Source organism: Nesoenas mayeri (genome assembly GCF_963082525.1).
Source record: "Nesoenas mayeri genome assembly, chromosome: 20".
Lineage (NCBI taxonomy): Eukaryota > Metazoa > Chordata > Aves > Columbiformes > Columbidae > Nesoenas > Nesoenas mayeri.
Window position 1 is genome coordinate 9,789,235 of NC_137569.1, and position 21,977 is coordinate 9,811,211.

The 21,977-nt window shown below is 48.5% G+C and overlaps 1 protein-coding gene across 1 annotated transcript in view; it reads right to left on the reverse strand.

Annotated features, from left to right (window-relative positions):
• CALN1 (calneuron 1) overlaps window positions 1–21,732 on the reverse strand; it is a gene marked incomplete at both ends in the record, with an annotated part of 134,104 nt that extends 112,372 nt beyond the window's left edge. Inside the window, one exon of the mRNA XM_080357186.1 lies at window positions 21,607–21,732. Coding sequence (XP_080213312.1) covers window positions 21,607–21,732 — 126 coding nt within the window. The remainder of the gene's footprint in view (window positions 1–21,606) is intronic.
• Window positions 21,733–21,977: the final 245 nt, after the last annotated feature.

Sequence of the window (21,977 nt, forward strand, 5' to 3'; positions counted from 1 at the left end):
GGGGACCAATTCTGCCCCCCCCGACCAGGTGAAGGATGCTCAGCCCCTCACACACTCTGAGCTCGCCCATGGTCGGAGTAACTGCAAGCCATGTATTTAGGTGCACTAAAGCATTCCTGAAATAATTTTTGGTGCCTTTGCTTCTATAACCATTAAAAATAAAAGGCAGTGCATCTCCCCTGAAGGAGTAAGTGCTTAAAATCAGCTCCCACTTGAGGTCCTGTAATGCATTTTAGTATTGGGGGGGGAACCATGATATCCCAGAGTGAGAAATTCTGGATTGAATTCTACCACCTAAGTAGATAATTTTTTTTTAATTGCAGAATTATTCAACAGAATCCCTGCTGGAATTCAGCAGCTCTCAGCCTGCTTCCAGTTTCAACAAGAGATGCTCAGAACCGGCCCAGCAGCAGCGCTGGTGCCAGACGTCCAAGCAGTGACGTGCAGCACCGGGGGTGCTCAGCATCCCGCACACGGGAACCCGCTGTCACCACCCAGCCTGCACAGCGGGGAGAAAACAGCACAAAAAGGGGTTGTGGCAGAGCTCATACAGCAAAGCACCACGGTTTACAAAGCACCCTATGCTGAAACATCCAAAAAGCTTAATGGAAATGAGTGACCGATGCCTTTCTGGGAACAGAGATCTGTCCCAGCGCAGCAAGGCTGGTCCACACTCATTCTGGATTTAGCCCAAATGTCTGTGTTAGAGACACAGTAACATTAAGCTTGGCTATGGCTGCTCCTTCCAGCGCTGGCTGAGACCCTGGGTAAACTCAAACCATAAGTCAGCTGGTGCTGGTGGGACCCACCCCACACCATGGTGATGACCTTCCCGGGCACTTGGTCACCAGCAGATGCTGGTGCTGGAGTTCAGGGCACCGACAGCTTTTTATCACTTCAACATGTTAAATTTACAGCCATGTGCACCCACCTCCTTTGGATGGGAATGGGGAAGATGTTCTGCCGCTTGCCCCATTTTACCGAGCAGTAAAATGAGCCTCCGAGCAGGCAGCCAGCAGCAGCCTTGCTCTCCATATCCGAGCACTCAAAACTAACACACTTTCCACCAAGCGACTTGCAAACTGAAAGCAGTTTTCAAAGCCATAGTGGGATTTTGCAGCAACGAAAATCTCTTTGAAAAAAATATCTTGCAAACATTGACATTTAACCAAAAAGCCCTCAAAGAACCCATAAACACGCGGATGGAAATGTTACCATGGTACCTTGCCAAGGTTTCGGTCTCTGAGCCAGGCGCACCAGCAGGTTACATCCCCCGTATCGCCCGGCGGCAGCGCTGCCAGCCTCGCTCCCTCCTTTCAGCACAACCACGTTTGTGAAATTTATAAGATGTTCATAAGCAATTTGCCGTCAGGGAAAAAAATAAACTAAAAAAAAAAGGCAGCTACACGATGCTCACATGTCTCCGGTTTACATTCCTCACCAGCTCTTGTGATATGTTTTTAAAAAAGGCTTTCAGACTCAATTGAAAATCCACACGGCTGTTAAACTGGAAGTTTTATCTCGAGTATCAGTCAACAAGCTGGAATCAGGATCAATTTGTATCGATCCTGGATCTCCCTTGGTAGTTACCAATTTGGAAAAGATTTCTTGCTAACCTCTCTCCTGTGTGCAGCGCAAAATGATGCCCTGGAGTTGATCCTGGTTTTTACAGCCTCAGGCACATAGCACACACCACCTTTTGCACTGTCTGGGTGTTATGTCTGGCCAGTATCTGTATTTTCCTTCTCTATTCAACTGCAACTTGGTGGATCCTGACCCAGCAGGTTGTACAGGACCTGGGCTGGATCCCCATCCTGGATGCTGACCTGTCCCCCAGCCACTATCCCATGGGTGTCAAATGGACCAGGCAAAGATGACGCTGGTGGAGAAACATGGGAAGATAGTAAAACTGAGATTTCGATCTCTCCCACAAATGTGGCTGAAGTCAAGCAGAGGGTTCAAGCTGTTAGTATGAGAAAACACATCTATATGGCTGGACAAGCACACACATGCAGTACGGCAATATAACCTTCATTTTCTTAGGAAACCAAGCTAAACAAAAATCACAGGAATACATGGAAAATCCATGAAGCAACCAGATGGTAAGGAAACTGGAACAGTAGCTGTAAAGTCCCCCAGTACACTCTAAAACCCTTTAAAAATTCATCAAATGAAGCAACAGTATTAAAGAGGCTTCTCCCCAGGCAGAGCAACATTATCACATCTAAGACAAATAAGAGCAGTGATTTCCGAAAAATTATCCCATTTTCCCCAGAGCTGAACAATTGCCACTATCTTTTCAGGTCGGCTGTGTAATATTTAGCTGGATCCAAAGGGAAAAACAGAGCAAACAGACTCCTGAGCATCACCTGGGAAACTTCTGGGCAATTTGAACCTCCGTGCTCTGGGCACGACGCATCGCTCGGGGAACACGATCAACTTTCCAAAGAGTCTTTATTGCTATTCTGGTATGTTTTCCTTTCATTGCTGCCCATGCAAAAGGCCTTTCCCTGTCTCCCAAGGAGCATCATGGTTAGTCTGTGCTCTCTGGTACAGAAGCGACTAAGCTGGACTAAATCCCCACGTCTGTTTGTAGCCAATATAGTTAAGGGAAGACAAGCCAAGCGTTTTGCTGCAGACACATCGCTTTGGCAAAATCCTTCTGCTAGGAAGAGCACTAAGTCACTTTGTCCTTTATCTCCTGCATTCACTGGTGCTAACAATAGCTTTAGAGACAATTTTTTTTCATTTTTTTTGCAAAAATTTGGCACCTCAAGTGCAACTTGAGCCCAAGTTACCAAAGGAACGCCTGAAGGGCCCAAAAAGACTCATTTTGGCAACGGGAGGAGGTTGGAGGACGCAGAGAAGGGGAAGGGGAGCACATTGAGAGCTCTGGGATGAGGATTTAAGCTGCTGCAATAAGATGCAGAAGTCGTGTTTAATCAGTCTCAACTCAGGTGAGTAAAGAGACACAGGAATGAAAGCGTGCTCAGGCAGATGGCTTTTCTGTAGCTACAAAATCAATATAAGTGGGTCTTGGGATTGAGAAAAATAAAGTCTAGTGTATAGGGAGCCTTTAACAAAGCTCTAAAATAGATCCTCCCAGGGAGGAAAATCTTTGAGGAAGTTTGTGTTTTCTGACTATTGATACCGATAAAGCCAAATCTCCCAAAACATACGGAAAGAACTATTTGGGCTATATATAAAGACCTATCGCAGGAAGAGAAAGACAAGAGCCGCCCTGCTCCCGGTCCAGTGCTGAAACACATCGGACTGTTTTTGGAAGCCAAACTTCCTCAGACTTTAATGCCAAATGGTTGGGCTGTGAGTGTAAGTGAGCCCTAAAGCTTCCTCTGAAAGGGCTTTTCCTTTCTTTCTGGAAAACAGGAGTGCTCTCACTTTCTGGGAGCAGAGTTGCTTATCAGAAGCCAGACCCAGCATTTACAAACATGATATTTGCAGCACATTAAGCCATCCGGATTAATTTCATACCTTTTACAAGGATGTATGGACTGTGGACATGAGGCGTTAATCCAGTGCACACACACAACATTCACTGCGCATTTGCTGGTGGTGACACAGGTACAGATAAAACTAGCCCTATGGACCAGTTTTAGCCCTGACCCTCCTTGTCCTTACCACACCGTACATGGCATTTGTGCTGTATGTGATTATTTATGGGCAGAAGCCTGAAAAAATATTCCCCTATTCCAGACAACAACCAAGTAAATGGAGATCTCCTTGCTGATAGTGGGTTGGGATACTAACAATAAAGTTCCCCACGGCGATCAGTGGGTAAAAGGACTTTGCAAACCTTAAACCACTTTCAGCATTCGAGGCTGGAACTGCGAAGAAAATCCTCTGAAATGCAGAAGACAAAGTCTGAGTGACAAGCCTAATGGATGTAGCGCCACAGAGACACTTTGCGAGCGACAAACTTCCAGGTTCGAGGAGTACAAAGCGGCAGGCGCTTCAGATGGTTTTGTGCTGCTTCTTTTTCCTCACCTTCCCCAGAAAATTTGAAATTAAAAAGAAGAGGAAGGTCACGCTAAAAGACATCACATCGCTAAACAACTGAAGCTGCGCGGCTGCCTTTGAAGGAAGAGCTGCGGACGCCAGGTCGAGTGTAAAATATACACGTTTCTTTCTGAAAGCCGAACATGTGAGAGCACAGTGGGACAGTTTTAAACCACACTTGTTGTTTGTTGTTTTTTAACTGTGGCCTAAGCTGATCCTCAGCTTAAAGTGCCGGGAGGAGAGGACTGCAATGACCTGATAGCTCTGGATCTCCAGGGCAAGCACAACACATGTTAAGGGGATAAGGACTCCTTGCCATTCCCAAACAGGCTTAACCCTGCGTGATTACAGAACCATCGTAAGCAAGTCGCCAGCATTTCATCCATTCACACAAGCTCTTAGTCCTCAAACTCATCCTCGCCTTTTGCAGCCAGAAATCCCAAGGGGTTTTTTTCCTGCCCTCTCCCACTTTCTGCTCCTTCTGCTGCCTCCAGCCTCTTGCTGCAGGGGTAAAGTTTTAGCCAGGATTGGTAGAAAACGTCCATTTTCATATAAACCACAGGCATCTTTGAAAGCTTCTGGGCCAATGATAAAAAGCAAAAGAAAAGCCAGCAACGCAGCAAAAAAAATCTCTGAACCTCCCTCCCTTCCCACCTCTGATAATTCACCTGGAAACATGAAAAAATCAGTCTGGAAATGGAGCTTTTATCTCTGAGGAGGCTGCAGCGTGCACATACCAACCTCCCGCTCCCTCCCGTGGGTTCAGCTCCTCTGTGACACAACAGGACCCATGGAATGTGTCACCCAAGGGCAGTGTCACCACTGGTTGAGACCATGGTAACAGTTTATGAGAGGGAAACAACACAGGCTACTAAAAAGCTCTAAAATCTCATGGCAAAAGGCTTCTGTGGTGGGAAGCTGAAGGCTATAAACATGCAAATTGGAAATTAAGCAAGAGTTTTTAATGGCGAAGGTGATTAACCATCGGAACAAAGTAGCAGAAGGAGTGACACATCGCTGTGTCCCAGCCAGGCCCAGATGCCTTGCTGCAGACACGCTTTAGCCAAGCACAAGCTTCCCAACCCGCTGTTGGAATTAACAGGGCGAAATCTAATGCCTTGTGATATTTTCTTTTCCAGATTAGATGCTCTGATGCTCCTTCCGGGCCCTAAAAACCAGGAGTCTGTGAATTCACCCTGAGGGGCTGAGCAGCATCGGTGCTGAGTACAAGTCCGGCTGATGGACCTGCAGCTCCCTCAGCTCTGTCCCAGGTGTCTTCCACCTCACCCTTATTCCATTTTCCCTGCCAAAACTGTCCAGCTAACGCTGACAAGAGGAGCAACGACCACCCCATGTCTAAGCCCAAGGACTGCCTTTCCGGCACAGAGTGGGGGGTCCTCCTGCCCTCCCCCATGTATGGACAATGTCAACCCCGAACGCGTTTAGCTGAGCACAAATTGTGGATCAGGGGGTGCAAGAAAGGCTTTGAACCATCACCTGCAACCACCCAGACCATGACACCAACCCCCTCAACAGCCCTTGCTGTTCAAATACAAAAGAATCCCAGAACCCAGGCTGGTTGGGCTGCAGGAGCTCTGCAGATCCCCAGCCCAGCCCTGCTCACGCAGGGTCACAGAGCAGATCACACAGGTGGGTCCAGGCGGTTTGAATGTCTCAGAGAAGGAGACTCCACACCCGCTCTGGGCAGCCTGGGCCAGGCTCTGGCACCTCCCAGCAAACAAGTTTCTGCTCATGTTCACATGGAGCCTCCTGTGTTTCAGACTGTGCCCGTTGCCCCTCACCCTGGCGTTGGGCACCATGAACAGAGTCTGGTCCATCCTCTGACACCCACCCTGAGCTATTGATCCCATGGATCAGATCCCTCTCAGCTTCTCTTCTCCAGCTCAACAGCCCCAGCTCTCTCAGTGTCTCCTCATCACAAAGATGCTCCAGAGCCCTCAGCATCTTTGTAGCCCTAAGATTTCTCTTTTTCTGGAACTACCAATAAACAACAATCACAGAACTTTTAGCCAAGATGAATAAAACATCAAAACAGCGAGGAAAAATAACTTGTGCATATTTATCCCCCCGTAACGCATTTCTAACATGTTTCCCTGCTCTGTTTAACCATTTTCACCTCTACTCACAACAGCTGAGTGTTTGCTTATCGAGTGCATTGAGGACAGTTTTCTGAACGTGCTTCTGTTCATTTACTCATGTCCAGTTGCCTTCACTTCACAGGCATAAATCAGACATCAAGACATTATTAGCAGCGATTCCTGGCACCCCCAGCACACTGAGCAAGCATCCTATTTAAGAAAACAATATACAATGGATTATTCATAACAGACTGAGTGCGTCACAGATGAGTAATTATAAACATGAAATATATAAATAATGACAATTTATACAGCAGATTTAACAAAGTAACACACTACAAATAGCCTGTTGGTTGATTATGTATTATTAATGAAATGCCAAAACATTTAGGGTTTTTAACAGGACAATTAATTACTCCCAATAAATATGACTTATGCCAGGCCTCTTCTTTAAAGAAGGCTTTTGGACATCTGGTGAGGGTTATTTTTTAAAAGCAATAGCTGATGGTTCCTACAGAAAGTTCCCTAGGAGCTATGAGGACTGGAGCCATCAACATATCTAAATGAGCCAGAAGGTAATTAAAGAGCCAAGGGTAACCATAACACTGGAATAATTCTCATATAAATTGAGGTAGATCATAGTGTAAGATTCAAACCAAGATACACTCCAAGCATTTCCCCACTGCAAACATTCAGGGGTGTTGGTTTCCTCGAGAAAGAGTCTTCATACAAATACTATGGCTCAGCTTTAAAAGAGGATCCAGGTTTAAAAAGAGGATCCCCGTTTGCTTGTTGGGTGAGGGTCAACTGACCCAAATAAAGACCTGCCCAAACAAGACGTTTTCAGAACCACCAGGCTGATTAATATTAACTACTATTAACCCAGGAACAAGCTATGGTGAGAAAGGGTTCAGAGATGCTGTGCTCAAGGCATCGATCCACGCAGAACGCCAGAGGTATCAGCTGCCTTGGGACACAAAGGACTGGCAGCACCACTGCAGAAGGTGGCCAGGACACCCACCCAATGGTGCATTGTCCACCCACAGCAGCTGTTTCACACCAGCTGGTGCTGGTGAGGCCAAACCTCAAATCCTGGTGTCAGTTCTGGGCCCCTCATGCCAAGAAAGGCCTTGAGGTGCTGGAGCGAGTGGAGAGAAGGGAACGGAGCTGGTGAGGGGCTGGAGCACAAGTGTGATGGAGCGGCTGAGGGACCTGGGGGGTTCAGCTGGAGAACAGGAGCTGAGGGGAGACCTTCTGATCTCTGAACTGCCTGAAAGGAGCTTGGAGCCAGGGGGGTCGGGCTCTGCTCCCCAGGAACAAGCGCCAGGAGCAGAGGAAACGGCCTCAAGTTGCGCCAGGGGAGGGTGAGGTTGGATGTGGGAACAATTTCTTCCCCAAAGGGCTGTGGGGCATTGGAACAGGCTGCCCAGGGCAGTGCTGGAGTCACCATCCCTGGAGGGCTGGACAGACGGACATGAGGTTCTCAGGGACATGGGGCAGTGCTAGAGTTACGTTATGGCTGGACTTGATGATCTTAAGTGTGTCTTCCAACCGAAATGATTCTACGATTCTATAGCCACGATACTATTTAGCTGCTTATGAGAAGAGTATATAGGTAGACCCCAAATGTGCAATTCCCTCTATACATGCACAGCAGTTGGCAGGATGGGCCTCCTGGTGCTCCGATGCTGCAAAGAGCTGAAGCTCTTCCCCGACTCAGGGGGATCTAAGCACACTGAAGCGCTTAATCATCCAAAAACCTTAATTCAGAAGAAACCAGATCCTATCAGAGAGAGCTGAGCTGCCTTGAGAAAGCCTGCGCTTCTTTCTTTGTGAGCTACCGGTCTTTGGAAGATTATAGTAAAGCTGTTCCAAGAAACCAAAATGATCATTTCCTGCTGGAGCGCAGTATTTAGCTCGTGGGGTGGCACAAATTACAGCATCCTTATTTTTATTTCAGCATTTATTTGAAGGAAATGTACAACAGAAATCTGATGCTGGCTGTATTTTAAACCCACGAGCACTCTGTAAACAAGCTAGACCCAGAGAGATTTGCATGTTTCTTCCTGAAACATAAGGAGAACCAGTGAGACAGAATAATTGAAAACAGTTATGGGGACTTTATTTTCTTGTTTTTGCTGGGATTTGCTCTTGGGCTGGCTGTTCCCAACATTAATACCTGGCAGGGATGATCAACTATTTAGAACCTCATTTCCATAATAGTTGACGTGCCGACAGCTCTCCATGGGGAAATCATTGCCCTGGTGGAGGTCACCAATATACCAAAACAAAATAGTGTAGAGAAGGTATTTTTCTTAAAGTGCAGTTTTTAAAAGGGGTCAGAGCAAAGTATCTAAAATCAAGGATGAACATATAAATACATCTCAAAGAACACATGACCATGACACCCTTGGTAACCTCTAGATATGTCCTCAAACCCTTGGAGAAACTTGCCAGTTAGCAATATGAACACATCTGGGTCTCCAAACATGTCCCCCCAGGGGCTGCAGCGATCATGGGATGTAATGGTCAAACTCCAGTTACCCTCACTGGGACAGGCTGCAACCACCAGCACTGCTCATCCAAGCCAACTTATTTACTCCGCTGTTTGCCTAAGGCTTTGCAGATTGGGTAACCCTTCAAGACAATCCTCGTATCTACGCAAACAGCGATAGTCCCGCAAAGAGAGGAGAATGAAGAAAACCTCATTAAAGTGGATCAATCCCGGGCGCTCACTGCAACTCATTAACTTCAGTGCGGCTCTGGCCCAGTGACCTCTTTGCAGAATCGGGCCCCCGCCAGGGAGCTAGTACAAACACAACGGGAATTTAGGTTAGGAAGGAATTAAGCCAAGCTGGAGTTTGTGCAGGGTATCAATGACGTCCATTCCCTTGACTGAATGAGCTTCCAGCTTCTCAGGCTCACTCACGTTATTAATGTGCCAGCACCAAGGGAAAAAAAAAACCCAAAGAAATTGTTTGCATGCAGATGCTCTTTGTGGACACGTGTCCACCGCCCTGTCACCTGTGTCATCCTCCAGGACATTAAATGACCACAGGCAAACCCAGTATCTGTGTATCACAGAATCATTTTGGTAGGAAAAGACCCTCAAGATCATCCAGTCCAATCATTATCCCACCCCTGGCACTGCCCCATGTCCTGAGAACCTCATGTCCGTCTGTCCAGCCCTCCAGGGATGGTGACTCCAGCACTGCCCTGGGCAGCCTGTTCCAATGCCCCACAGCCCTTTGGGGAAGAAATTGTTCCCACATCCAACCTCAACCTCCCCTGGCGCAACTTGAGGCCATTTCCTCTGCTCCTGGCGCTTGTTCCTGGGGAGCAGAGCCCGACCCCCCTGGCTCCAAGCTCCTTTCAGGCAGTTCAGAGATCAGAAGGTCTCCCCTCAGCTCCTGTTCTCCAGCTGAACCCCCAGGTCCCTCAGCCGCTCCCATCACACTTGTGCCCTATTAAAAAGCAAAGCAGGCACATTTTAACCCTTAGAGCATTTATAAATATCCAAACCCCTTCAGCAGATACCATGTGGAGAGCTACAATAAACACATGTGATGGTGATGGAAACACAGGAGGGTGAGGAAAAGGCTCAGAGAGCCCCAAACTAGCATCTCCAGCAAGCTCCTCCCTGCGCTGCTGGGCATCGATTCCGTGCTGGGGGGTCAGACACAATCCCAGTACTCGGCACCCCCCACTGCAACACCAGTACCCCTGGTACCCCCAAAGCTGTGAGGCTGCCAGCACAGGAGGGTATGGCTACAGGCAACGAACAGCGTGGAGCCAAAACCTCCAACCGGGTTAAACGGCTCAATAATGTATGAAAAAGGGAGGTATATGCTGCTCAAAATCCTCAGCTGTGAGCAGACAATGCCAGCATGCAGTGCAGATGTTTAAGGTTTTCTTTTATCATGCTGTAAAAATGTATATACAATTATGGCCGGTAAGCCTCCACACGCAGATATGAAGTTCACGGAATGAGAGGGCAGTTTTAGAACCACCCACTGAATTTCTATACATTTTCCACGTCCTACCCATGGACTTCAGGTTCGACAGACTAAACCCACACTGTGGCTTTAACTACCACTGCTTAATGTCTTTATTCTAAGAAATATTTTCACATTTTAGAGCTTTCATCAAAGTAGACTGCATTTAATTAAAAGCAGACCTATAAAACAGTTTGTTTCTATTGCCCTCTTTTCATGATAGCTCAAGTACTATTGCATAATACCCAGTATTTAGTTTGTTGCTTACACTTCTAACACTAACCACATTCACGGGTTAAAAATACAATTAAAGGCTACTCAGTCTTGCAAAGCTTCTCCGGACATATCAGTTCCCCCAGTTAACAGCTGAGCTAACTAATATATCTTCAGTTATGGGCTGCATGAAACTGAATAAAACTGACTTGTTATTGTTTACAGGACTCGTAACAATCATTTCAGTTTACCTTAGCAATCCACCGGGCTACAACGAACACACTCAGACCCATCCAACATGCTCAACATATTCTGAAAAGGCTTTGCCTGCTTCATTTTGCGTCTCCTAACAGACTGCCTGTCATATTTCATGCTGAATCAATAAAGTTATACGTGCCCAAATCGACTAAAATGATGTTTGCTGGTATTTCTAACACAAGTAGTTTCTCAATGGGTATTTTGTTCAGTTTACGATAACTCTGGAAGATAAAACGTGCACAGCACGACCTGGTCAAGCAATGATTTTGCTTAGAAATTAGGTTATTTAAAGAAAAATAAGATGAGAGGACTTGCATCGCATTATAACTTACAGGGGAAGGCTTTCTGGAGGCTGCGAGAGCTGCGTGGGTCCAGCCATTGAAACGTACCAAGCCTGGGCTGGGATTCAGGCTGTTGAAGGAAAGCCTGGACAAGCAGCCACAAAAATGTTGTTTATATATCCATCTATATTTATATATAGCCATCTATCATGATATGGTAGGAATAAGCTGCATCAGCATAATCCCCAAGCATGTTATGATTGGACAAAAACTGTGTGATAATGAAATCAGAGAGAGTGTGAGTACGGAGAGAGGAGGCACGACCCAGGCAGCTGAGGCAGGAAAGGAAGGAGATTCTGTTAAATTAGCGTTTGTGCGAACTATTTCTCAATAAATGGTTTGTGGGGGTTTTTCTGCAAGTTTTGCCCTGGGATTCCATAGCAGGGAGATGCTTAGAAAGCGCTTTTTGTTGACTGATGAAGCCAGTTTACAGGATCGGGTCCCAGCCTGACCCTGCCCCACCAAAAAGTTAATGGAAGGTGTTGTGAGGACCAGATGGGGTCTGCACTCTGCCAAAAAGTACAGGAGCAGGAGCCAGCTCCTGCACGATAGAGCCCTGTCCGAGGGGACTCTGCGGTCCTTACGCTACCTGGACGTTTCACCCGCTGCAGGTTTGGCCTCGGGTCCATCACCTTCCCCATCCCTCCCCACCCCATTAGGATTCTGCCCGGAGATCTGCAAACTGCCTCACCAGAGGATTTATCCACAGGTACAGTGCACACTCTGAAGAAACAGTTCAGCTTCCACAAAGACTCCAAAAACTGAAAAGATGAAGCTTCCCCTATCAAACCCTTCCCAGAAACAGACAGTCACACCGCCACAAACACATGCCGGTGGGGAAAGGACGCGCACAAAGACCCTCTCCCTCCCCACAAGAAGTTAGCTGGAATATTCCTCGTCCAAAAAAAATGGCATCGGGAGCTCTTACCTGGTAAAATCTGTATTCCCAGCTACCAGCACACTTACAGCACCAGGCTCTCATGGGGCACCGCGCGAGGGTGCGACGGCAGATTGATGCAGGTCATGGAAGTTTACAGCCAGAAGCAATTAAAAAAATTAAAAGAAACCCAAACAAAAACAAAACGAAAATCCCAAAAAAGCCACAACATGACCCAAATGATATGCCTGCAACGGCTGTCTCATTACAAACCAGATGAGATGAAGGAGGGGTTTTTACTTGCTCTGAGGCATCATATGGAGCTTAATCACAGGCAGTTACGTATATGGTTCTTTTGGCCTTCAATCAAGTGTGTCATTTCGGTGGCAGCTGCCTACGTGATGTAAGCAACCTGGGTGATCCAGTCCTTTGCCAATCGCGGCCTTGTGCAGCTATTTTACAGCTGAACAATGGGGGAATTCGATTTCCCAGGCAATGAGGAGATCCTCTCGTAGTCCAGCAAGCACCTGGGGTGACACAGGATCACACACGTTCTCCTCCGGCGGAGTTACCGGCGACCACAGCCCAGCCGATCTCGTCCCGCTATCGTCTCCTGACGGGGCCCGGCTGCATCCCGATGACTTTCCACAGGCTCCAAAAGCCACCAAGAGCCGAGACAAGCTTGCAAGGCACCCGGTGAATTAGTGCGACACGGTGCGGCGTGTGCTAAGGGGGATGCAGCTGCTACACGGCAAACAGTAAAACTTGGTGGGTGGAAAAAGGTCTGAGCTGCTGGTGAGTAACAGGAGAAACAGCTCACGCTCAGGACACCAGCAAAGCACGGCACCTCAGCCTTCCTTAACGCTTTCCTTTTGCCGCTCGAGAGGGGAAATCAGGAGGCAATCACTGCAAATCATGTATTAAATCTGGTGATTCAAATGATATCGGAAATCAAACGAGGCTGGGCTGAATGCATTAAAGCTATTAGTAGGCATCTGGGCAACCAGCAGGACTCTCTCTGGGAGTCTTTTGGTTGCCGATAGCGGCATGAGGAGGTGTTGGGGGCCAAATTCCTCCGTCAGGTACATTTGTTGATTTTGACAGATTCATTAAGACCCATCTATTCAAACACATGGCAGATCCTCCCTCTGCTCTGGGATCTTCATTCTTATCTAACTCCACAAGAGCAGGACACCGCATAGATACCGAGCGCTTATTACATCACCCAGGGTACCAACGAGGAAGATGGGCCCAGAAATTCAGAAAAAAAAGGCTTTGTGGGCACCAAAAGTGATGTGACACCGCTCCATGGCAACTTGCTCGCCCCTCTCCACAAACGTGTGCCCACAAGGAAAGCGGGGGAGCAAAACACCGGTGAACAACCCCCCCCCCCCCCCCACACACACACACGAGGGGCTGGGGAACCGAGTGCTCCAGCGGGTCAGCACAGGGGCGGCCAGAGGGGATGAGCATCCAACCCGCAGACCCCCCCCGGGCACCCCGCTCCGCGCCGCCCCGTCTAATGAACCCGGCAGAGCTGGACCAGCCCCCGCTCCGGCCAACAGGTCGGTTCCCCGGGGAGCACCGGGTACCCCCCACCTGGGGCCGGGGGGTGCGACCGCGCAGCCGGCTCCCTCCAAACAGCCCCCCCGTCCCCGGGTGAGGGACAGCCGGTGCTCCCTATCCTTCAGCGGGGTCTCACCCCCTCCTCGACTCACCTCTCCACCAGCCGGCTCCTCTGCCACAGGTTTGCTCGGCTCCTCTTCCCCCCCTCCTCCCTCCTCCTCCTCCTCCAGATCGCTCCTGGCCGAGTTATTCAAAGGAGGATGGAGGGAGGAGGCAGAGATCTGGGCGGTGAGGATGGCGGAGCAAAGGAAAAGAAATTTTTAAAAATTTAACAAAAAATTAAAAAAAATGGGGAACGCTGAAGAACACGGCGCAGCATCAGCCCCCCATGGCCCCCGCAGCCCCCCGGCCCCGCCGCGCTCCCCCCGGCCAGGGCGGCGCCGCAGCGCCCGCCCGGGGAACACCCTCCGCCGCGGCCCACCTTGCGGCAGCCCCCCCTTAACCCCTTCCTCGCCGGCACCTCGGCACCAGCCACCCCCTCATTCTCCGCCCCCCCCAGCCCCAAATACCCCGAGCGATGCTGCGGGCGGGGGAGCGGGGCCGCGCTCCGGGTGCTCCATCCTCCAGCAGCTCCCACCGCCCCTATTTCCTCCCTCCCCGGGGCAGCTGGGAAAGAGCACGACCCTCAACAGTCCCCGACCCTCAACAGTCCCCGACCACACAGGAATTAGTTCTGTGAGGCTGAGTCTCCTTAGAAAGTTCAGTCCCCAAAAGCTCTGTAGGTCTCTTTTTAGCATGGGGGGATCGGCTGCTGGTTCCTTATTTAGAAACAGCAATGGAGGAAAATAAACCACATCTCCACGTGTCTCCTGCGTGCACAAAGGTGTGCATTTCCCTAACCCAGTGTCCCAGCCTGCCTAAACCTCTGTTTGATGCTGAGCAGCAGAGCAAGTAGTTACAAATCACTGATGCTGGCAGCTCCGGGGGGTCCTGACTTCAGCGGAGTGGCAGAACAAGAGCTTGAGGGAGAGCACCTCTCCCAGCTTGCTGTGAACATCTCCTCAAGCTGCTCGACTGAGCTAAAACTACCACCACAGATCAGCCAGGAGATACCTTTCCTTGCTGCAGTCATCTTCGCTGGCTTGCCAGAGCTGCCTTGTCTTTCTGCTTCCTTTTCTAAATGCACCAGAGGCTCTTTGGTCACTGCCCGGTAGTGGCAAACCCACCGGAAAAACCACATCTGGGGAAAACTGGACCAGGGTTCTTCCAACAGGGTAAAATTTTGCTGAAGATCCTTGAGGGTAAACACGTGGAAAGGTGATGGTGAAATCAGCTGACTGCAGGAGAGTCTCTAATGAGAACCCAACACAAGTCATCTGAAACCACCTTGGTCAAACCTGGGAAACAGCCTGGGGAGCCACCCAGCATCTCCAGCAACCCTCTGAGCACCAAAGAAAGCTGCAGAATAAGTGTTGATTTTATGGCTCAAAAGTGTTCAATTCACATCCTCCTGTGTTGTACTTTTCTGATGTCAAATCCTTCCCATCTCCTTCTTTCCAGCCTCCCAGGCCATGCCATTCCCCAGGCTGGGATTTTATCATCAGAAGGAACACGATCGCTGGCTCAGGAACCTGAGGCAGATGGATTTTGCTTTCTCTGCTCCTCACACACACTAGAAATCCCATCTCCATCGATATCAAACTATTTCTGCTTCACCAGCTGAGCTGTGCTGCCCAAGCACAGGATTTCTGCATCTTTCTGCCCCTCACCAGGGGCTGGAATGGAGATGCAGGAATTTAACCATGGTCCCTTATAAGCCATAAGGGCTGTGCAGGCCTGACTACATCTTGCAGTTTTACCATTTGTATTAAGTTAGCTGCCTTCCTGTGTCCAGTGGGAAGATTATTCCCGGTCCAGTAACGTGGCCCTCAGCACCATCAGTGGAAGGTGAATGACAGGACTAAGTGCTGTTTCAGCACAATCTCTTAATTTCTTTGTTTGCTTGACCCATAAGGAAACTTTCAGCCGTGAGTTCCTCAGCTTCAGCTGGGCTGCTTGGATGAGCAAATTGGGGGCAAAGCCCCTCATTGGCAGAACACTATTCCCTGCCTTTAGCTAATTTCCTTTCCTTCAGCTCTGGAAGACATTAGCCAAAAAGGTTCCAACCTTCATGGCTGAAAACAGTAGCTGGAAAATCCATTAGGCTTATATATTTGTTATTAAAAATTGTTAGAGAACCAAGTTCTCGTTAATCCTTAAATACATCCAGAATATCTGCAAACTTGTGTCTGCATAAAGAGAACGAGCCAGTGGCCCCTTTCTCTTTTTCTTTGTTAAAATACAGAGCTGATCATGTCAACTGTTCTGTTTTAAGGAGATGGTAGAAAGGCAGGTCCCCCAGTAGGGGGTGGCAATGGGAGGGGATGCTCTCTGGGAGGAGAGGTCTACCTCGGAAATCAGCACCGCGACATTCATGTTGCGCTCCCGAAAATGATACGGCGAGAGACAATATAATACTAATGTGCCAAAGTAATGTGCTGAAAAATTATGCAAGGCAGGGGAGGTTGTTGTGAGAGACCTGCCTGGCTGCCTGCTGGGGACCGGCGATAGTTGTCACTGTCAGTGCTGAGCTGTCACTCTAAGAACAAGTGGATTATCGCTTGATGTAATTTGCTATCAAGCTGTTGTACACCAGTCGGAGTGAGTACATTTGGGTACCACCCAGCTCATGAGGAGATGCTCAGCAAACCCACGGCCGCGTAGGCACAGCGAGGTCTTCATTTCATTGCCGATTCCTCTTTTGAGACCAGGGAAAGCATTGGGTGAACACACGATAAATATGGCAGCAATAAATGCGGCATCCAAGGGGAGACAGGGCAAGCCAGTGTGTGATTTTAGAAGAGGCTGCTGGTTTAAAAGCATCCTATATAATATCTAGATGCAAGGCCCGGAGAGTCAAGCTTAGAGGTCCCTTAGATGAGAAAGTTCTCTATTGAAATGAAATGGTTTTGCTCAGTTAGGGATGACCCACCGAAATTAAAACTGCAAAATCTGTAAGGCCCATTGAAGTGAGGAGAGCTGTAATTATTCCTCACAATGTTGGGGAGGGGACCTCTGGCCAGTCCAATTTTAAATGTCCCGAGAAACACACATTCGACACACATTCGACCACTCCCTGGAGAGGGCTCAGTAACATCACACAGTCTAATGGGTCTCACGAGCGGGATAAGTTTTTCAACTTTCAGCTTACATTTGTGTATTGCTTAATTTCATCCCATTATTCCTGATGAAACACTTTGTGGAAGGCGTACAATTGCTCCCTAGCCTGGATTTTTATGTTTTAATGATGGTTAATTATTCCTGGAGAAACTTTTTTTTTTTTTAAACTTTTTATCCATCTCGCTTTTGTGCTGGGTGCTTCATTCTGAAGTTTAATTAGCACATTTCAGAACTAAATATCTAGATTAAATCATTACCGAGCGAGCTCCGCTTGAGGATTTATGATCCTCGTGCACAGTCTTTATTGTACCTGCCAAGTCAGGCAACTGATTTATTGATCGATGGGTTATTCAGGCTGGGAGCGAGTCAGCCGGGTGCTGCAATGGGCTCGGGCAGAGAGGAAGAGGAGGGATGAAGATGCTGCTGCTGCTGGGTAGAATGGGGTATCCTCCAGCCCCATCACGCCGCGGTGAGGGTACTGCACACACTAACAGCAGGTTTGGGCCACGGAAACGCTGGCAGCTTCACATCTCCAGCCCCACCATCTGCTGAGATCCGAGGTTTCATTTCAGCCTATTAGTGAGATTGGGGTTGGCTGCAAGCATCAGATGTAGGCACAGGTTTGGCACCGCTCCATCCCCTTTCCTGCTGCCTCAAACGCCAAGATTTTGGTTCAAGCTCATCTGCAAATGCTAAAAAAGCTTCAGTTTTTGCAACAGAGTCCACCCGAGTGGAGCTCATCACATTACGAGACCTTCAAGGGGGAAAAAAATCCCCCAAGACCGACAACCTAGAGCTCCTTTTAATTACATTATCTCAACAAACCAAAGCTTTAGACAAACGCGATTACACCCACAAAAATCTGCTCGCTCCCAACTGAGAGTCCAAACACTCATGGTTTAACCAGGGCCAGAAGAACACGCTGTCGAGATGAACGAACGCTGACACTCTTCCCCGCAAGAAAGCTCGACATCCAGCGAGCCCATGCAGGGGGGGTTATCTCCCGAAAAATCAACAGAAATGCCCATGTGCGAGAGAAAAGCACCTCCTGTTCGTGCCGCCAAGCAGACTGCTTTTACTCCGATTATTTACCCAGAGCAGCTCTGGCACACTGTGTAATACAAACGGATAAGGACTCAGCCCTTCGCCAGCCCACAAGAATACGATGACTTGTCCGCGCAGGCACCGCGGGGCAAACGGCCCCAAACCAAACCCAGAAAACTCACAATGAATTTCAGCGGGGAGGGCTTTTCGTTGTTGTTGTTATTTTGTTTTGCTCTTAGAAAGATAGCCCTGTAATTTAGTGACTCATACGTTCTACATCCTTTGTTGCTTTTCATTTTCAACATCTTTAAGCTGTTTGCGGAGAACACGCTTATTTTTAGACTTCCCATCAGCGAGAGACATTTTAGCTGGTTCAGAGGGGAAAAGCTCCATTGAGACTTTTGTGTCTGGGGTGTTAACAGGCAAATTTCCTGCCACGGAGATATTTTCTTCCTTTTTCTTACTTTTACATCTCACTTGGATCTGGGCAGTGATTTTTTAGGCTGTGCCCTGAGTGGGGTCTCTTGGGGATGCACTGAGCTCTGACCTGATGGAGGGAGGAGGAGGATGGTACAAGAAAAACCAGACACGTGTTGGGGCACAAAGAGCAAATGGGGGTCTCAGAATCACTAATCATCCTTCATCAAATCTGCACATCTCAGGCCATGTCCCAGTAAATGAGCAGGTGGGGCAAAGGGGGAGAGCACCCCACAACCGAGCACTGACCCATGTTTCTCCATGCTGGGGCAAAACACTGAGGGGTGTGTTGGGCACTTGGGTGAATTCAGTTAATTTTAAAAGCTAATGTTTTAATATGGAAAATAAAAGACTTTCCAGAAAAATTGACTTTGCAAAACAGAAAATGCTTTCTGAATCAGTTAATAGGTTAGGGGTTGGGTTACAAAGTCTAACACCTCCTTTCAGTTTGCAGCTCAAAAAAGTTTTTAGGGAACTTTCAAAATAAAATTAAAGGAAATTTCAAGATGAAAATTGGCTCTGTAGCCCTCAAAGAATTGGCTCTGTAGCCCTCAAAGCAAAGCACTTCACATACACACACAAAAAGCGCCCAATCCTATCTGCTTCTCATTTTTTTTTTAAAGTTTTAATTAAGTCAATCAACAACAGAAAGGCCTCCAAATGAAAACCACACAGGCACCAAACATCTCTGAGCCTACAGATGTGCATTTTTCTACCTTCTGCGGGCACTGCGGTGCATCACTGCCCAAGATCACTCAGGCACGGACACTGCTCTGAAATTAGAGCAAGAGATGGAGGGAAGGGACACGTCCTGCTGCTCCGCACGCAGAGGACAAGGGGTGGCCCAGGCCAGTCTCAGAACCATGTCCTGGACTCTACAGACTTGATGCTGAAATGTCCATGCACTTCCTATGGACATTTGGCTTTGCATTGTGGAGATATTTTGTTCTTCCCAGCACTTGCCACCCTGAGGCAGGCAGCAGGACAGGAGGAGCCACCGTCCCTGTAGTGTCCCCTGGCGCAAGATCGCTCCACAGTTCACACATGTGGTTTGGCCCCGCACCGGCTGCCAAGCTCAGAACCAGATCCCGCGCCCAGAAACAATCCCGGCTCTTTGGCCAGCACCAAGGAGTGTTTTCCAGGACGCTTTTGTAATCTTGCTGAAAGCCACAGCACTAATGGATGGCTGGAAATGCTCCACAGCTCCCTGGCTGTCACTGCACCCAGGTGTCACAGGCAAGTCTGAGAAAGAATCATAGAATCATTCTGTATGGAAGAGACCCTCAAGATCATCGAGTATGACCATAACCTAACTCTAGCACTAACCCATATCTGTAAGAGCCTCGTCTCCGTATCTGTCCAACCCTCCAGGGATGGTGACTCCAGCACTTCCCTGGGCAGTCTGTTCCAATGCCCCACAGCCCTTTGGGGAAGAAATTGTTCCCAGATCCAACCTCACCCTCCCCTGGCGCAACTTGAGGCCGTTTCCTCTGCTCCTGGCGCTTGTTCCTGGGGAGCAGAGCCCGACCCCCCTGGCTCCAAGCTCCTTTCAGGCAGTTCAGAGATCAGAAGGTCTCCCCTCAGCTCCTGTTCTCCAGCTGAACCCCCAGGTCCCTCAGCCGCTCCATCACACTTGAGCTCCAGCCCCTCACCAGCTTCATTGCCCTACTCAGTTTTTGTTCTGCAGCCTCCCCACATTGTAAGACTCGAGAGTAGGTTCAGAGGTTCATAACTCTTGTTTCATGTCCTGTCCAGAGCTTTCTTTCAGGGACGCATGACCCAAACCAGCACAGCCGTGAGACTGGTGCACAGCTTTCTGCCCTGCCTGTTATCAGGCAACAGCTTCATGTTTGCACAAAGCCCAGACTTGGCATCCAGCATCTCCCCATCACATATTTCCATGTAAGATATGCACCTTCTCTTGTGCTACCAGCCTTTGCCACTTCCAAGCACCCCTTAAACTCCATGAAATTTTCTTGGCTGCATCTAAAGCCCTACGCAAACAACAGGGAAAACACCTTGGGCTCTCGGGCAAACCTCAGCACGATGTGTCATCATGAGCACCAGCAGAATAAACTAATCATAGAATCATAGAATCAGTTTGATTGGAATAGACCCTCAGGATCGTCGAGTCCAACCATAACCCACCCCCGGCACTGCCCCATGTCCTGAGAACCTCATGTCCGTCTGTCCAACCCTCCAGGGCTGGTGACTCCAGCACTGCCCTGGGCAGCCTGTTCCAATGCCCCACAGCCCTTTGGGGAAGAAATTCTTTGTATGGGGAGTAAACCCATGATGGACACCTGCCCATCAGACCAAGCTGAGGTCCTCACAAAACCATCATTACGATACTTTGCTCAAACACTAATGACCCAAACTCATCAGCCAGTGGGCCAGCAGTGGCACCTCCGAGAGGAGCTGGCTCAGGGAACGGGCTGTCGCACGCATGAGGATAAATGTGCACAGGCTGGAGGGTGGACAGTGTCAATAGGATGAGTTTGTTCTATTATTTATCGTGCCATATGCCCCAGCACTCGAGCCACAAATCTGAGCCATCAGCTGTGAACACCTGTCAAGGAGTTGAGTAATTTTCCAGTTTCTGGGTAGAATAACTGGAGACAATAAGGCTGATTTAATCAGTAAGTACTTAGCTCCAGAAACATAGTGGCTTAAAAGAAAAATCTCACTTTATTTTTTTAAAGCCTTTCTGCATTAGAGTTCACACAAGAAAAACTCCTTAGTAGATGTACAGCAGTACAGTAGCAAGGGAGGTATCAGCCAAATGCATGGTGGAAAGGAGATAAACAATATACTGTGTCCTCCTGCTTGTCCACAGGAGACAAATTCCCTGTTTAGAAAGCCCAATAAAAATTTAATTCTTTTATAACAACCGCATCCACTCCATATTGTTTCTCTGAGGAGAAAAACAAATATGTGCCTTTGAAGTCCTGCAGTGCCACCAAGAACATATTTTTTCCCGAAGTATCTCAAAAGTAGCAAAAAAGATGAAAAAAAATTAATGACTGCTAACAGCTGAAACAGATGGTCTGCTGTGAATCCCCACAGCCTCCTGCAACTGTGAGTCAAGCCGCTTTTCGACATGGTGAAGACAAAAAATAATTAAAAAAAAATCAAATTCCAAGACTATCAGGCTTCCAAAAATCCAATTGGGCTTCCCAGGTGACAGCCAACAGAAAAAGAGGGTTTGGCTGGTTTGAACCCACTTGACTACCCCTTGCCCTCACATCACGTGCGCATTGATGGTCCAGATATATTTGCGTTCAGCACAGTCCCTGTGGGATGTTTCCCTGGGATGAGCTTTTCCTCTAGGATTTTACCTAAGAATCCTTTACACTGTAAGATTCCCAACATGTGCACCCACTGCTGGTCCCCAGCGCTGTCCCCACTGCCCACTCTTGCAACCTGGCAGCACCCCTCCCACCCATCGCCCTCGACAAGCAGCCCCCATGCAAGGAACGGTTTGAGATAAGAAAAATCACTTGCCAGGAGGGAAATTCAGGTTGCCTGCTTCTCTGCTGCGGCTCCTCCTTCTCCCCAGGAGACTCGTCCCCTTGGCCACCTTCATGCTTGGGCTGCCCCTCTCCACGCTCTTCGATCAGCCCCATCAGGCAGATGAGACAAAAGGTTCTGGGAGACGTGCGAGCTCATCATGGGGACATCAAAACCGGGAATGTGACTCTGTAAAGGAATGGACAGAAACATCACTGCACGCACAGTGCCAGTTTATCATTTATTCAAATTCAATCTTTCAATAATTCATGCCAGCCTTTCACTGTGCAGCAGGACAACAATGGCAGGAGTGCAGCAAGGCAGGCAGAGAATAACCACATCTGGAACAGATGTTCAGTTC